The 18102-nt window shown below is 35.9% G+C and overlaps 1 protein-coding gene and 1 long non-coding RNA gene across 12 annotated transcripts in view; one reads left to right on the forward strand and one right to left on the reverse strand.

The window, feature by feature from the left end:
• LOC147361137 (uncharacterized) overlaps positions 1–18102 on the reverse strand; it is a 101543-nt gene that overhangs the window by 58041 nt on the left and 25400 nt on the right. The gene's annotated exons all lie outside the window — the stretch shown is intronic.
• The window catches only part of LOC147361138 (ankyrin repeat domain-containing protein 26-like), a 67727-nt gene that overhangs the window by 25989 nt on the left and 23636 nt on the right, over positions 1–18102 (forward strand). For 2 of the 11 annotated variants that reach the window (XR_015139802.1, XM_086334741.1), the window contains exons 13-23: positions 412–510; positions 1128–1156; positions 1251–1323; positions 3508–3755; positions 5893–5975; positions 10631–10785; positions 12682–12852; positions 14661–14694; positions 14975–15110; positions 16812–17025; positions 17729–17912. Coding sequence is in view for 9 of the 11 variants with exons in the window: in XM_086334741.1 (XP_086190867.1) it covers positions 5919–5975; positions 10631–10785; positions 12682–12852; positions 14661–14694; positions 14975–15110; positions 16812–17025; positions 17729–17912 (951 nt within the window). In the remaining 2 variants the exon portion in view is untranslated. The remainder of the gene's footprint in view (positions 1–411; positions 511–1127; positions 1157–1250; positions 1324–3507; positions 3756–5892; positions 5976–10630; positions 10786–12681; positions 12853–14660; positions 14695–14974; positions 15111–16811; positions 17026–17728; positions 17913–18102) is intronic. The other 9 variants (XR_015139803.1, XM_086334745.1, XM_086334742.1 and 6 more) reach the window with 8 other exon arrangements.

Raw genomic sequence — 18102 nt, forward strand, 5'->3', positions numbered from 1 at the left:
ATAAGATCATTGTTGCTCCAGAGAATACTGGAGTTGGGAGGGGGTGCTAGAAGTGGGGGAAACTCCAGCCACTCCAAATACCTATCAGGCATCAAAGATATATGTTGTATTGGTATTTGTTACTCAAATTAGATTAATGTGAATATGGGGGCATTGACTTTTTTTGATAGTTGTTTCACAGAACTCCTTTGAAGCAGTAGCATGGTGTACCAAACCAAACTAAGTTTTGAAACAAAACAGATTAATAGGGCTCATTCCCTAAATACTAGAATTGTTAATTTTTGATAAGTACTATACTGATTTTGAAACATGCAAAATTTTTAATATCTTATAATTGTGTGACAGTTAAATTTATTATTTCCTTTTTGATAATTGTATTTCAATATTGAGAACTTATGCATTATTTTCTAGATGTGTCTTATATACCTTCTTGCATGATTGGATCGAGAAACTTTAAGATGGCTAAACTAGAGGAGCCAAGACATGTAGGCATACCAGTAGCCCACATGGGTATGAAACAAAGTGAATATTTTTATGAACCATTATTCTACAAGTGTGTATCCTAGCTAATCAGTTCATTACTCTTTCTCTGATAAGAAATGAATTATGCATTCAGTTGAACTGTCATCCCAGCTGTACACTTCTTAAATGACTGGACAGATTGAAGAACATGATAAATACTTGTAGTATAATGGTGGAAATGATACTGCTGTATTGCATTCAAGATAATGCTGTTGCATTTTCCCATCTACTTTCACATTTATCTTCTTGGGGTCATGATTTATTCCTCTGATTAACATCACTTTTCTCATCAGTCGGCATGTTCACATTGGTCTGTGTCCACTTTAATATTTTATAAAGTCATTGAAAATGTAATGTTACTTTTGAAATCTTAACTGCATGTTTTGTTAAACCTTTATTTCTATTTTTTCTTCACTCTCTATAGTGGATTCGTAGTCTGTCTTGCTGGTGTCCTAACATCCCCCTGAAAACAAGACACTGAAACCGAATGTATTCACTGCCAAGGCTGAGCACAAGGATTTCGGCTCAGTACTAACTCTGCATGAATGTAAAGCTGGCTTTCATATTTACATGTAATTAACTCTTATGTCCCTTTTGCCTTTTAGATTCTCCTGAGAAATATCCTAACGTGAAGGTAAAATCGTTTATGTTTTTATCTTGAATTATGAACTGTGGATTGTATCAAAGGTACATTATTTATTAATCAACTTGTTTCCAAACCCATTCAGCCTGCATTCTTAGTGAAAGATTCTGTTCCTAGTAAAACAGTCGGAATGAAGGATTTACAAACATCTAGTTCAGGTAAATTTTGCAATACACACGTAACTCTGAAAAGAGGGAAACTGAAGTATTTGAAATGCTCAGTCTTCATACTGCTGACTTTTTTTTGCAAATTTAATTGAAGCATTTGACATACATAAGGCATATGTTATTATTGGTATCCATGTTTTAAAAAAAAAGATAGGTACAAGCATAAGAACAAGAAATTTTTAAAATGTAAACTTGAACTCAATATGTTTCTGTATATGTTTCGATACCCTGAAGTTCTCAGTTTGCAATCTGTATACTTCTTAGGGATTCCCAGAAGTTAATTATTAGATCCTAAGATTTTTCCAGTGTCCAGAAATGCTTATTTGAACTCTGACCTTTACCTAGAGTAAAGCTTCTCTTGCTAATATATCAGTTGTATTTCAGCTTATAATTATTTCATTTTAGTGTTGTTACACAGATGAATGTGGGCCAGCCAGATGTTTTGTTTAGCAGACTTTGTGTGTGTGTTGTTTTTGTGGTATCTTTGATTATTAGAAGTAGGGGAAGTACTCATACTTTAATGACTTTTTGATAGACATAATCTTTTAAAACAGTGATTCTGAAAGTTTTGGCTTTAGGATCCTTTTATACTTCTAAAAATTATTGAGAATACAACGGAACTTTTGTTTTAAGTAGGTTGTATTTATTGATGTTCACTGTATTGGAAAACAAAGCTGAAAAACTTAAAATACAAGAACACAGAAGCATAATGGCTAATTCCATTTGTCATTAGAGTTATAATATCACATATCGTGTCTCTGAAGAACTCCACTGTGCACTCAGAAGAGAATGAGAATGGAAGTAACATTTAGTGTTGTTGTGAAAATAGTTCTGATCTCTTGGACCCCCTGACCCAGTGGGTCTCTGGACTTCAGGGAGTCTCAGGGCACACTTGAGAACCACAGTTTTAAACTGTTGAAGTGGTTAGATGTGAAATGATAAAGGGGACCTTGAGTTGAAATGGGGTTTAAAGTTTCACTTTTACATTTCTTGCTTGTTTCTTTGACTTCTCTTAAGAAATTCAGACCTGACAGCTTTTTTTGTTTTTGAAGCAAACATTTTTGTGTTGTATTCATTCTTGCCTCATGGTGCTCTATGCTCTTTGGATCCAGTGTGGTCCTCGACTCATCCTGTTTTCACGTGGAAACAATTAGTCACACACAAGCCTATCATTTCTTATATAAGTTTATGATGTTTATCCAAGGCTTAAAAAATGGGTTCTGAAGATATTGATACATTGAGAAAAGGCTGTCTCATTGTAATTAAAATTGGTGGTAGTGGTGTTCAGTCGCTAAATCGTGTCCAACTCTTTGTGACCCTATGGACTGTAGCACGCCAGGCCGCCCTGTCCCTCACCATCTCCCCGAGTTCGCCTAGTCATGTTCACTGAATCAGTGATGCTATTCAACCATCTCACCCTCTGCTGTCCCCTTCTCCTCCCCTCAATCTTTTCCAGCATTAGGGTCTTTTCCAGTGAGTTGGCTCTTCACATCAGGTGTCCAAAGTATTGGAGCTTCAGTTTCAGCATCAGTCCTTCCAGTGTGTATTCAGGGTTCATTTCCCTTAGGATTGACTGGTTTGATCTCTTTGCTCTCCAGGGACTCTCAAGAGTCTTCTCTAGCATCAGTTCTTTGGCACTCAGCCTTCTTTATGGTCAAACTCTCACATCCCTCTGTGACTACTGCAAAAATCATAGCTTTGACTGTACAGACCTTTGTTGGCAAAGTGATGTCTTTGCTTTTTAATACATTGTCTTGGTTTGTACCATTAATTAAGGTAGTACCATTCAATAAAAGTGTTTTTAAAACCATGGTCTCTAGAACACACAATATTGTCATGCATAATTAAATGTAAAATGCCATAAATTTTGTTAATAAAATATTTGTATGTTGAGGAAAAATAATTATTAATAAAGTTCTTATGGAATACAGAATATGTAATAGAGACTGAGTGAATCAAAGTAAGTAATACTAGAAAATTAGCAAGTAGAAAAAATGAGACACTAGTTAACGTCTCTTCATGAATGGCAGTGAAGTGTAAGATATAATAAGCTCTGAAGGACTACTGAGTTTGAGGGGAGAGGAGGACATGGAACTAATTCTCTGAAGTAAGACTGTACAAGTTAGTCAGAGTAGTATTCTTATTGACATTCTAATAAATGGAAACTGTTTTCAGATTTTTCAGATTCCGATTCTCCTAGTTTGAGCCTCAATAATGAGACTTACCAAAGAGCGGGGCATTTAAAAGTTGATCACTGTTCACCGGTGTCACAGTCAATGACCAAAAATCAGTCAGCATCCACAGAATTTGGACAGATGACTGTAATAGATAAAAGATGACTTTTGGAGCGGTGTTTCTGGGGAATTAAACGCTCCATGACCTGTGCCAGTTTCAGCTGCCAGAAAACAGAAAAAGCAAACAAGGTAATGCAGAAGCCCAGGGCACCCAGCTGTGGGCCACCTGGGCACGGCCTAACCGTTATTCTGACGGTTCCAAATTAGATTTTGTGGCAAAACCTACCTTGTGCTGACTCCTTTTATGCAACCTACAGCCAAGCAATACCTCTTAGCGAGGTGTTTGCATTCTCCCTCTGACCGTAGTAATACAATAAATACAAAGAGAGGAGAAAGTAAGTTTGTTTAGCCTAGTATTTAGCATACAGCTGAGAGTGGGTAGCAGGATTATATTTAGAACTCTGGGACCAGTTGGGAGACCCAGGTAGACATCTAGAGATTGCCTTCTCAAAATGTAACTTCATAGCAATATTGAAGGAGTACTGTATCATTTAAAAGCAGTATATAGAAAGTCAATTCTGATTCTACTAGGATGCCCAGTCTATTGAGTAACCATGTCTAACATGTGTTGTTCATAAATACCAATTATTTTAGCACCTTTAATCTGTCATATAATCAGAAATCATATACTGTTTCTTTTTTTCACACCTAGTTTTTTCTTTTCTATCCTCACCTATAGGGTTAACTTTGCATTTATAAAAGATTCTCAGTTATTTCCTAGAATAGTGACTACAAGCTATAAACTCAAAGTGTTTTGTTTTGTTTTAATCTATAGAAGTGACTTGTTTGCCCTTGTTTTTCCATTAGCTTGGTATGTCCACAAAACACAAATTCAGATAAAACCTATCCAGTCCCTTCAACAAAGGAAGATGTGAAATAGGAAAACTACAAAATAAATAGAAGCAACGTCAGACCGTTCATGTAGATCGTTTCTCATCTCAGTCGATACCTTTTAGAAAGTAACCAGCAGAATCTACTTCAGGGCCCCCGGATTTGTATGTTTATTCATTTCATAACGATTTATTCTATACTGGACTCAGAACATTTTATATCCTAAATATTTCTGGAAATGCTCCCCCAGTTCAGGCCTGCATCACCTTTGTTTTTTTCCATTAATAATGCCTTCAGATTCATCTCCCTCCATTTGTTTGTATGCCCTTCAAATTCATCCTCTTGTAGCATTTAGTCACCTCTCTCAAAAGCAAGTGTGACTGTGAACCACTCGTCAAATCACAGTAATGTCCAGGCATCATAAAGTGACACGTGAGGCTTTGATAATCTGACTTCTGCCTGACTCTTCATGTCTCACCCTTTCTGTCGTCTGCTATGGAGTTCTGAATTGCTGGTGATGCCCTCCTGACCTGTCCCTGTACTTTCTCAGATATTCACCCTGTTGAGTGTGTGCTTCTCTCCCCGTCTTGTTACAGCCTTGCATGCCTTCCCTCTCCTTCCCTTGGACTGTGTAAGTCTCCGCTCAGGCATTATCTCCGGACATGTTTTATCTACATTTTTCTTTAAACTCCAGAGTCTAGTACAGAGCAGAAAGCTGATAAATAATTATTGAATAAAATAAATAAGGACTAAAAAGTGATTTTTAAGAGCTTGTCCTATGCAGTTTAGGAGCCAAGAAGATAGACATGTGAAAAAATAATTTACAATTCAGGTGATGAAGATACACTAGAAAAATCTATAAAGTACTAAGGTAGCTATAAGGAAAGGGATACCTGTTTATCTGAGGAAAGATAGCTGTAATCAAGGACAACTTCACAAAACAGGTTGAGTCTTAAAAGATGAAAAGTAATTTGTCAGAAGAGTACAGGTAGCATTTCAGATTAAGGAATTGATAAAAGCATAAAAAGTAAGAGGAGTTTTGTAAACCATGAATAATGTTGCAGTTGAAACTTGGCATGTTGTTAAAAAGGTACTGTTAGGAAGTAGATAAGAGAATGTATTGTGACTTTATATGTCTGTCCTGTATTTTGAAATTTTGTTTGGTTTCTGATTGTTTTCTTCATTGATGTTTGGATGATATTGTGAATGAATCTTTGAGCTGTTTGTGTGCCCGTATCCTGGTGACATCTGGTATTTTCCAAATTGTTTGTTGAAATTTTAGATCGTTGAAAGTATGTCTTAAAGAAGTAAATATTCAGTTGAAGATTAAGATTGATTTAAGATGTCATTTGATACAGTGTTTTAAATCTATGTTTTAAATAAAGATTATTGTCTTTTATCTAAATATTCTAAATAATTTTAACTAAACATACAGATTTGTCAGCAGAACTAGACTTAGAAATGACATCAGAGGAAGAAGAAGAAAAACCTGTTGGAGATGAAAATAACCATTCCCAGGTATGTAAAAATGCAAATTTAAATTTCTGGTTTAATACTGTTTCCTGTGCTTCAACAGCATAATACAGTGTGTGACAGAGGTCATAACAAATAAAATTACCTTTCAAAATTAGCCTTTTAGAATCAATAGATAATAATTTAATAGTTTTTATGGCACCTGAATTATTAAGGTTAGAATCTTAATATTGTTAGAATTTATTATACTTATAGTTTGTTTTTGGAATTGAGGGAAAAAAATTTCCTGACTCTTGTTTACTTCTTCCATTTTTATAACTTCATTGCATGATTATGAAGATGACATCAAATACTGAATTGTAAGAGTAAGCAGTTGAAATTATGAACAATATGACAATGATGATCCCTGACCTAGATACATGTAGGGAGAAATCATTCCCAGTGGTTCAGAGTTTTCCATTTAAATTGCCAGTCAGTGACGCCAAGATGAAAGAGTCATTCTGTCTGTGATCTTGGCGTAATTGATTAGGGATGTACATTCAGGGAGAGAGTGGGGTCATAGAATTAACCCAGTTACCTATTAAGAGAATCAAAGCTTCCAGATTGGACCTTTGTTGTTAGGGCACAAATAATAACTTTCTAATTTATCTCATTTTGGGGTGAGAAATCAATAAATATTATAAAAAATGCTTTATCCACTTTCATTGGTGGATATTAGAATATAATATAACTGAATGTAGGGGCTTCTTTGGTAGCTCAGCTGGTAAAGAATCCACCTGCAATACAAGAGACCCCAGTTCATTTCCTGGGTCAGGAAATTCCCCTGGAGAAGGGTTCAGCTACCCACTCCAGTATTGTTGGGCTTCCCTGGTGGCTCAGATGGTAAAGAATCCACCTGTAATGTGCGAGACTTAGGTTTAATCCCTGGGTTGGGAAGATCCTCTGGAGGAGGACGTGGCAACCTACTCCAGGATTCTTGCCTGGAGAATCCCCATGGACAGAGGAGCCTGGTGGGCTACAGTCCTTAGGGATGGAAAGAGTCAGACATAACTGAGCACACACATAACTGAATGTAAGCAGGTAATATGTATTGATGAATAACACTATCATAATATATAATTTGCATTAAAATTTAGGGATTTGCTCCTATTTCTGATTGTTGTTGTTTGATTTTGGCTCCTAGTAATATAAAGTTTATCTGTTTTGCATGTATGAGTCCTTAAAAAATCTTACAAATGTGCTGTAGGGACTCTCTATTTAAGATACAATAAGGAGAAATATTTTTAAGTGAGGAAGCCTTTATAACATTAAAAATCACCTAATTAATTTTTGGTAGGTTTAACATATATGAATTACTTAATTCAAACAGTGACAAAATTGGGTTTGTGAGTTCATGTTTTTCCCCTATTTTAGGCTAAGGCAAGTTATTTTTCACTTCCTACTTGTGATCCAGTGATTTGTGAGTAGCTAAGCATAGATTAAGAAATTTAAGAGTTAAATTTTAATAAATTTTGGATTTCCAACATGGATACTTCAGGATATTTTTAATGACAAGTACATGTAGTTCCTTGCCTTTATGTATTTAATAACAAATTTAATAACAATAAAAATAAAATTAAAAATAGGATAAACAATATAAAACAAAAAAATAAAAAATTTAATAACAAATACATGTACTCCCTTCCCAATACATGTATAAGGCTTCCCTTGTAGCTCAGCTGGAAAAGAATGTGCCTGCAGTGCAGGAGACCTGGGCTCGATTCCTGGGTTGGGAAGATCCCCTAGAGAAAGAAAAGACTGTCCACTCCAGTATTCTGGCCTGGGGAACACCATGGTCTGTAGAGTCCATAGGGTTGCAAAGAGTTGGACACAACTGAGTGGCTTTCACTTTCACTTTCACATGTACTCCCACATATTCTTTAATCCTCACTTGCAGATGTTTCTTTTGAGACAGACTTTTCCATTATGTTGTTTACTAAAATGTAGTAAGTTTTGATGCATGTGATTTTGTCACATAGGTAGTATAAACTCCCACCCCCAAAAAATTATCTCCAAAGGAGAAAACTGAGTTTTGAGATGCTGTGCGATTTTTCTTCCTTCCAGTAATAGATTTTTAAATTTCTTTAACAAATGCTTGATAGCTCTTTTGTGTAAGAGGTGCCTTGACTGAGTTTTAACAACAGACACAAATCTGTAGGTATTCTCCTTTAAAAGAAAAAGGAGATCAGCCCTATCCCCAGCTAAGGCATTAAGTTACTTGGGCAAGGTCACGCTTTTAATTTATCTGATTCATTTGATGAATTCATTTGGTAATTTATTGGATTCAGGGTTACAGAATTTTATCATCTCTTTTGGTGCCATAAAATGCTAGGGAATGCCACTTTTAGGGGCATTGAAGAAATCATTTAGTTTATCTTTGTGTATGATGTTAAGAAGGGTTCTAATTTCATTCTTTTACATGTAGCTGTCCAGTTTTCTCAGCACCATTTATTGAAGAGGCTGTCTTTGCCCCATTGTATGTTCTTGCCTCCTTTGTCAAAACTAAGGTACCCACAGGCGCATGGGTTTATTTCTGGGCTTTCAGACTTGTTCCACTGGTGTATATCTCTGTTTTTGTGCCAGTACCATACTGTCTTGATGACTGTAGCTTTGTAGTATAATCTGAATTCAAGAAGGTTGATTTCTCCAGCTTGATTACATTAAAATGGATTAAAGACCTAAGTGTAAAACTAGAAACTATAAAACTCTTAGAGGAAAACATAGGCAGAACACTCAATGACATAAATCAAAGCAAGATCATCTGTGACCCACCTTCTAGAGTGATGGAAATAAAAACAAAAGTAAACAACTGGGACCTGATTAAACCTAAAAGCTTTTGCACAGCAAAGGAAACTATAAGCAAGGTGAAAAGACAACCCTCAGAATGGGAGAAAATAATAGCAAATGAAACGACTGACAAAGGATTAATTTCCAAAATATACAAGCAGCTCATACAACTCAATAGCAGAAACACAATCCAATCAAAAACTGGGAAAAAGACCTAAATAGACATTTCTCCAAAGACGACATACAGATGGCTAACAAACACATGAAAAGATGCTCAACATCACTCATTATTAGAGAAATACAAATCAAAACTACAATGAGATATCACCTCACACCAGTCAGAATGGACATCATTAAAAAGTCTACAAGCAATAAATGCTGGAGAGGGTGTGGAGAAAAGGGAACACTTGCACTGTTGGTGGGAATGTAAATTGATCCAGTCACTATGGAAGATTGTATGGAGATTCCTTAAAAAACTAGGAATAAAACCACCATATGACCCAGCAATCCCACTCCTAGGCATATACCCTGAGGAAACCAAAACTGAAAAAAACGCATGTATCCCATCATTCATTGCAGCACTGCTGCTATAGTTAGAACATGGAAGCAACCTAGATGTCCATCGATAGATGAATGGATAAAGAAGTTGTGGTTCATATACACAATGGAATATTACTCAGCCATAAAAAGGTATGCACTTGAGTCAGTTCTAATGAGGTGAATGAGTCTAGAACGTATTATACAGAGTGAAGTAAGTCAGAAAGAGAAAGATAAATATTGTATTCTAACACATATATATAGAATCTAGGACAATGGTACTGAAGAATTTATTTACAGGGCAGCAGTGGAGAATCAGACATAGAGAATAGACTTATGGACTTGGGGCAAGGGGAAGAGAGGGTGAGATGCATGAAGAGAGTAACATGGAAACTTACATACCATATGTAAAAAGATAGCTAACGGGAATTTGCTGTATGGCTCAGAAAACTCAAACAGGGGCTCTGTATCAATCTAGAGGGGTGGGATGGGGGCAGATGAGAGGAAGGTTCAAAAGGCAGGGGATATATGTATAACTTTGGCTGATTTATGTTGAGGTTTGACAGAAAACAACAAAATTCTGTAAAGCAATTTCATTCAATTAAAAAATAATTTGAAAAAGAAAGAAAAAGACAAAAAAAAGCATTTAACCTTTCTTGGTTTTACTCCTATTTCTGGTAAATAATAGGGCTACCATAGATAATTATTTCTATACCCTCTAGCTATAACGTTTGATGGTTATTGAATGTGGAATTGGGAAGCATTATTTATATTCCAGAATTCCACACTAACACCTCATCAGTTTCACTCTGCTCCTTGTGTTTTGGTAAACTTTGGTTCATATATTTTAGTGAACACCATCACTTTTTGGTTATATCCTGGATCCAAATGAACAAAGAAATGTAAAAGGCAGTGGGGAAAGAATGGCTTTAGTGTTTTTGAGGCACTAAGGTGTCACATCCTCTAAATCTGGCTGTTTAATGGAAAATCCAGGTGGTAAAGACTGAAGAGGACAGATTTTGTGTGTTTTGTCTTTTTATTTCTCTGTCTCTGCCAGTTAGCCGGGGAAGACTGGGGATGAATAATTGCATCATCTTAAGAAAGCCTTTTTTGAAATTTTGGGAATTTGGTTTCTTTTCGTCAAACAAGAAGAAGTAGGATTTACAAATATTTCAGTGACTTGTTAGTGATAAAATTAAAGTAAGCACAAAAAGATTTTTTTATCACTTAAAATCAGGCCAAACCCTGAGTCAAATAATACAATTAATGAAAACAACCCCAAAAAAGATGTTTATAATTAAGTAACAGAATTTCTTAGTGTCAAACTTTCATTAAAGGTTGAAGAAGAAAAGAAGAAGCACAAAAGTAGTGAAGTGGAAATATCAGACAATGTATGTGATACTGCTGATGAGAGTGGATTGATTCAGCAGAGAAAGAGTGGAGGAAACAGCAGTCAGGAGTTTGCTGCTATGGAGAATGAAGGTTCTGATAGGTAAGCCTATTTAACAGCAGGTCATTTGTTATTTTTCTGTGAAATAAGTTTGGATGTGAGAGTTGGACTATAAAAAAAGCTGAGTGCTGAAGAATTGATGCTTTTGAACTGTGGTGTTGGAGAAGACTCTTGAGAGTCCCTTGGACTGCAAGGAGATGCAACAAGTCCATTCTAAAGGAGATCAGTCCTGGGTGTTCATTGGAAGGACTGATGTTGAAGCTGAAACTCCAATACTTAGGCTACCTGATGTGAAGAGCAGACTCATCGGAAAAGACCCTGATGCTGGGAAAGATTGAGGGCAGGAGGAGAAGGGGACGACAGAGGAGGAAATGGTTGGATGGCATCACTGACTCAATGGACATGAGTTTGGGTAAACTCCAGGAGTTGGTGAGGGACAGGGAGGCCTGGCATGGTGTGGTTCATGGGGTCGCAAAGAGTTGGATACGACTGAGTGACTAAACTGAACTGAACTGAACTGAGCTAATGGTTGTGATTATCACATTTTATATTTTGCTAGAGATAAAGTTATTTTTATTTTTTTGTCCTTTAGACATAATACTAAAGTTAATTTCTTAACATACAACCATATTACAGTATTAGAGTATTCTGAATTTGACTGCCTACTTGCCTTTACCAGTGTGTGGTATATTTATTTAAATATTTAAATATATTTTATGTCACTACTTAACATCTTTTCATTTCAGTTTGAGGACTTCTTTCAGCATTTCTTATGAGACAGGTCTAGTGGTGAGGAACTCCTTCAGCTCTTGTTTTTCTGGGAAAGTTTTTATTTCTCCTTCATTTCTGAAACATAACTTCTGGATAGAGTATTCTTGGTTGGCAGGTTTTTTTTCTCATATCACTTTGAGTATGTCCATGGTTAGAAGCCAAATTGTTGTTGGTGGCAGGGGAACTGATGAGGTACTGGTCTTTCAGCCATAATGCTGAAATCACCCCATCATGTGGGTGGCTTAAAAGTAAACTGCCTAACCGCCCCCGCCCCCACCACCAAATATTTCCTTGATTTTTTCTTTCATGGTATATGTGCCACATGTCATTTAAAAAGTTGCCCAAATTAAGAGTTACTTTTTTCTTTTAGTTTTTTTTTTTCTTTTTGGCTGCGCTGGTTCTTTGCAGCTGCAGTGCTTGGGCTTCTCAGTGTGGTGGCTTCTCTTGATGCTGAGCGTGGGCTCTAGGGTGCTGGCTTCAGGAGTTGTGCCGCACGGGTTTAGTTGCCCCGTGGCATGTGGGATCTTCCCGGACCAGGGATCAAACCAGTGCCCCCTCATTGGCAGGCAGACTCCTAAGTACTGGACCATCAGGGAAATCCCTAAATTAAGCATTATTGTATTTAAAAGCAAAACAGAAAATATCGTAAATCTAATCATGCCTCCCATGGGTAAGAGTCACTGTGTTCAGGCAGGGAACTCTAGGTTTCCAGTGTAGCCCTTGAGGTTCTTCCCAGTGTCTTTCCAAAGATGCACCTCTCTGCTGTCTTTCATGTGTTTTGTAATTTTCCTTCCAGGTTCCCAGGAAACAGCCTAGATGCCACGTGCCTGATCTTTGTGCTCCATATTCTAATCTCCAAGTAGAATGATTTTCTCCCTTTTTTCTTCTTTGTAACCTTCTCTCTTCACTTCTTCTGTAAAGCCTTCCTTATTTCACTGATAACTTTCATATATCAACCCTTACATATCACATCATATCATAATTGTATATCTGTCTTTGAGGCAAGAATTTGTGTTTTCTTGCATATGGTTGGTACTTAATAACTCTTTTGTGAATTAATCAATGATTTAAGATGGGTAAGAGTAGGAATTTTACAAGAATTGCTTTTTTATTCTTTATCAGTTGAATTATTAGAAAACATTGGCTTTTTTGTGGATTTTTTTAAAGTAGCGATCCTGACGTGCATAGGAAGGAAGTAAAGAAAAAGGACAATAGCAAATGGACACCAGAAGGATGTGTGACTGCACCAATATTTGAAAAGACCGATTCACTGACTGGTGGTCTGCTGCATGTTAATGATGACAGCATTTTAAGTGAAGTGGATCAGGATGATGACAGGTAATATCTACAAATTCTTTATTTCTAGAGGAAGAAATAAGCACTGAATACTTCTGGAAATGGAGCAGCATAGTATAGTGTACAGGCCAAGACAAGAGATTCCTCAACTATAGTGGACAAACACTGCTGAAAGATTAAAGTGAGGACCAGTGCCTTTGGCCAGAAATTGTTTCAGTGAATAGTCTCCTTGAAAGCTGGACTGTAGTGAATACATGTAAACAGCCCTGTAGGGAATATTTGCTGGGACAGGCAATAGAGAACTAGATGGTAACTGAAGAGAAATGTGGAGTTCAAAGGAGTTTCTTGTTTTTTTTTTTTTGAGTTTCTTGTTTTATGTTAAGATGGGAGCTTTTAGAGTATGTATGCTGTTAGAAATGAGCCAGCAGAGGACGTGTTTATTGAGTTTAATCTTGTTTGCATTTCCAATATTAGAAAGCTTATTGATTGTATGACATTATCTTTAAAATATTACAGTAAACTAATTGTACGTAATACTTCTGTTATATATAGTTTTATGGTAAGGGCTTGTCTTTTGGTTCTGAAGTATAATATTCCTATGTAATTGCATGTGTGGATGATTAGTTCAGTTAATTCTATCCTACATAGATTTTAAAAAATTACATAATCATGAACTTACAAACACTTAGGCTATACTGAATAGGATTTGATCATTCCTTGATGATTCTAGTTGATAGTAACATCGTGAGTAGCTATGATTTTGTAAGGTACTCTGAAACATTACATCATATCAACATCATAGTTGTTTATAGATTCTAAGGAAAAGGGAAAAATTTTGTTTATATTCAACAGAAAAAAAACTACTAACAATCTTTCACAAATTATTAATTTTGGTTTATAAAGTTCTAAATTAGAAAAACTATGCTTCCCATAGTAAGAGTGTTATTAACACGTACTGTGTGCTCAATAAGTGTATATCAGATACATGAATGAACAGCAGAATGGTTGAATGAATGCCTACTGATAAATTTCTTTACAAAAGCAAGTGTTTAGTGAAAGTATATTTCCAGTATTGCCTACCTCTAAAGTCTTTTTATTTTTTGAGAAACATGTGTTAAGATTCAGAAATTATTATTTATAGTTACAACTGGACATGGAATAATAATATAGATTCATTTGCTATCATATTACTTAAGAAGACTTATTTAAATACTACTTTGTCAGCATATTTTCAAACCGCAGTGTTGAAGCCAGATTTCCTGAGTTTGAACTCTGGGTCTGTTGTGACCTGCTGTGTGGGCTTGGGCAACTTACTCAGCCTTTCTGTGCTCCGTTTCTTCCTATGTAGAGGACCTAATGTATTACCTACCTCCCAGAATGTCTGTGAGGATTAAAATGCCATTAAGACATATAAAGTGCTTATAATAATGCATAGCAGTTGCATAGGAAGTCCTCAGAAGGCTAATATCATGGTTATTAAAAATGGGTTTCTTTCTTATAAGGACTTAAGGAATACTTCCCAGGTAGGTTTTATTGCTGTAAAACATAGTTCTTATTGAAAATAACAACTGCAAGAAATCCTGGTATACTGGTTCCCTTCACATAATGCAAGTAATGTTATGTTTTTCCTTTTATGTTTTTCCTTTTCTTTGATCTAAATTAAATGCTTTATTAGTATTATAAATGTAGTTTGTTTTTCCTTTAATGTTACTCTTTTTTGTTGTTTTAATGCTTTTATAAAAAACTACTTACCAATGCAAATGCAAAGATTTTATATAAAAAACAAAGTTTAGGTATTTGTATTTTTAAGTATTTAATATTAGCCTGAAAAGAATCATTTGTTTTTTTAGGCCTGCAAAGAAAACATCTAATGAAAATAATAAGGTATAGTCAAAAAGTTAACTATAAAAAATATTTTCCTAGTAAAAAACACTTTGTAAAAGGAATAGTAGCAAAATATAAAATGTTCCTTTGTTGTAGAGACATTTACTTGGACAACTTAATTTAGAAACACTATTGATAAAGTTATCCTTTTGATAAAAAAAACTGTCCTTTAAAAAGTGTCTGTTTTTGCTTTAATGATGAGATATTTATCACCTTTGTACAATTAGTATGTTCTATAAATATTTTAAGGACATTATGAAATAGTATTATTTATGTGTAGGTCAAAGAACAAATTAATTCTGTGGATGACCTTGATGACTTAACTCAGTCATCTGAAACAGCTTCCGAGGATGGCGAGTTGCTTTACTATAAGAATTCCATGTTGCTAATTGAACAACTTGACACGGGGTGTAAAGGTAGGACTGCAGTGTAAATATAAATACAATGCCTGTTTGTGTAAGGTGTAGTAGTAATCTGTGTACACCTTGTCTAGTACTGCTCTGGAGCCAGGGATGTGTTACAGTGCTGTGCATCTCAGAAGTAGGTTCTGTATTGAAAGAACATGAACGTGAGTGGATACTCTGCGCCACAGGCCTATGATCATTCTCACTCACTGTACCTTCTGTTGACTCTTCTTTCCTGTGCCTTCACCCAAGGTCAGGTTAGCATCACTTTCCTCCTGGAATAACTGAAATAATCTCAGAACTTCTTTCCCTGCCATTCTACCTCCCGGAACCTCAGTCCACACAGCAACTACAATTATTATCTATTTTTAAAAATTCAGATCTCATCCTGTTACCCCTTTGCTTGAAGCCCAACTGTTGCTTCTCTTTGCTTCATGGTTAAAGGTCACAATTGTCTAGTTTCATCTTGTTTTATTTTTTACCCTTCTTTCCACATGAATTTTAGCATCAGTGTGTCAGTTTCCTAAAATGCCTGCTGGTCTTACGTTTTCATTTTCCTTCAGTTCAAAATACTTTGTTATTCTTCTTTTCATTACCTCTTTGATCCAAGGTTATTTAGATCCGTGTCATTTAGTTTCCAAATATTGAGAGTTTTCCAGAGATCCTTCTGTGCTCTTGCTTCTCATGATTTGTTAGGTGCATCCAGAGGGGCCCTGGGGCTAGGGCTGATTATTTCCTGCCTTGGAGGCAAGACCTTACTGACTATCCTGTTCATTTTACTGTAAGGAGAAATTTTTCGAGCCTGGCTCATGAGAATAGATAGAATTCCTGGGACTGAGTGAGCACCAGTTACAGGTTCCAATAGTCTTTTCAGATGGTTTCTCCCTGGTCTCAGGTGGTTTCTCCCAGATAGGCGCTGTTCATTCCTCTGCTGAATACCCGAGGGGCTCCTCCTCAGATCTCCAGGGTCCTTTTTCTCTCTGTCCCACTCTCTCCTCTCCCGGTTCTGATCTGTGATCTCTGCCCACTTTGGTTTCACCAGACTGTCAGCTTCATCACCTCCTGTCAGAGAGTCTGGATGACTCGGCTTCCATTCCTTCTCCCCGTGTAGGGGCCTGGAAATTCTCCCCAGGCAGTGAGCTGGGGCGTTCCTTAGGCTAACCTGGTGTGTTTCCGGGATCATTGTCCTTCACTCCCTGAAGTCCTTTGTCATAAAATCATTGTTTAATGTATTTTGTCGGCATTGTTTTTGCTCGCTTCACTCAGGAAGCTAAATCAGTAGTTGTTCACTCTGTCTTGGTTAAAAACATATGGCAGCTGGAGACTGTCCACAAGGTTGTTCCTCCTACTCTACTTACTACTTCCTGCTCATCCTTCATTTCTCAGTGTGACATCTCTTCCCCAGGGAAATCTTTCCTGGACCCAGTCTGTGTCAAGTTCTGTTATGTGATCATAGAACTCTCTTTTCTTAGAGTATCCTTCTGAGTTCATAATTATTTTATTTATCTTTCTCTTTTATTAGACTTCAAGCTAAACAAGAGCCAGGGGAGTCTGTTTCATCTGCAGAGCTTAGAATAATGTCTTCCACATTATAGACACTTAATATTTGTTCAGTGTGTGGATGCATGTACGTGAAAGATACAGTCCTTTATACTCAAAAATTACTCACATAAATTTTTTTTTGTTTTTATCTTTGTTTTCTTCATCATGTAGATTCTGTTAGCTTGTTGAAAATCCGGGATACGATTCTTTCGTATGAAAGATTAGTAGAACTTAAAAAAAGCCACTGTGAACTGCTTAAAGGAAAGATTAAAAAAATGGAAAGTAAGGTTCGTGGGCTACAGAAAGAGCTGTCAGAAACAAAAGAAGTGAAATCACAGTTAGAGCATCAGAAAGTGGAGTGGGAACGTGAGCTTGGTAGCTTGAGGTACTGTATATCTCGCTTTTAAAGAAATATTTGAACTATTGTTTCCTTTAATACTGCAGAGACGTAGACGTGTTATAAGGACTAACTTATCCTCTAGGATTTTACAGGGAGAAAGTGTCACTAGTATTGTGGAGTGTGAAATTCTTGGAAATAATATGGCAGGTTCTTAACAGTGAATGCTTCTGATAACTTAATGTATGTTTTTCCAAATCATCATTTTCATGACCATACAGAAGTCCACCATAATGGAAACCTTATTAATTATTTAGCAAATTGACTTTCGGTTGTTTTTCACTTTTCTGTATTATATTTAATACTACAAGAAATGTTTTTTCTATAAATTCATTTCTACCTTTCTAATTATATTGAATACATTTTCTTTAATAATGTCGTATTATTTGGTCAAAGTATGAGAACTTAAAAAAGGTCTTTGATCTATATTTCTAAACTATTCTTTAAGAAGTTTATATTACTTTACATTCCCACCACAGATGTATACAATAGTAATTTTTCTCAAGACAGAAAAAAAAATGTATGCAGTTTTATTCTTAACCCTCTGCATGAAAACTGTGAGAATTATTAAGTGTTTTTCATTATATTTTCCCCCATTTTACTATTTTAAACATTATGTAGAGGGAATGAAAGTTATTGTAGCAGTGACTAATCTCATGATTTTCTAAGAAGGACTGTATAAATTTTGCAGATTCACCTTAAAGCAAGAAGAAGAGCAGAGAAGAAATGCTGATATGTTGTATGAAAAAATTAGGGAGCAGTTAAGAAGAAAAGAAGACCAATATAGTAAAGAAGTTGAAATGAAACAGCAACTTGAACTCACTCTCAGAGCACTAGAAATGGAACTGAAGACTGTGAGAAATGATCTGAATCAGGTAGAGCAATCTTTGGTGAAATTTTCAAATTTCTGACACTCTTTCGTCAATATTATTTATAGTATCCCTTTAATTTAATATGTATTTTTAGGTTTAGAACAAAATTGTTATCTTAAGTATGAACTGTGACATTTAGAGCTTAAATTATTAATTTCTTGCCATTCTTGGCTTCTAATAGATGCTCTGTGTA

Source organism: Bos grunniens, chromosome 13, assembly GCF_055505025.1.
Source record: "Bos grunniens cultivar Pamir isolate PY7600 chromosome 13, Bosgru_T2T1.0, whole genome shotgun sequence".
Lineage (NCBI taxonomy): Eukaryota > Metazoa > Chordata > Mammalia > Artiodactyla > Bovidae > Bos > Bos grunniens.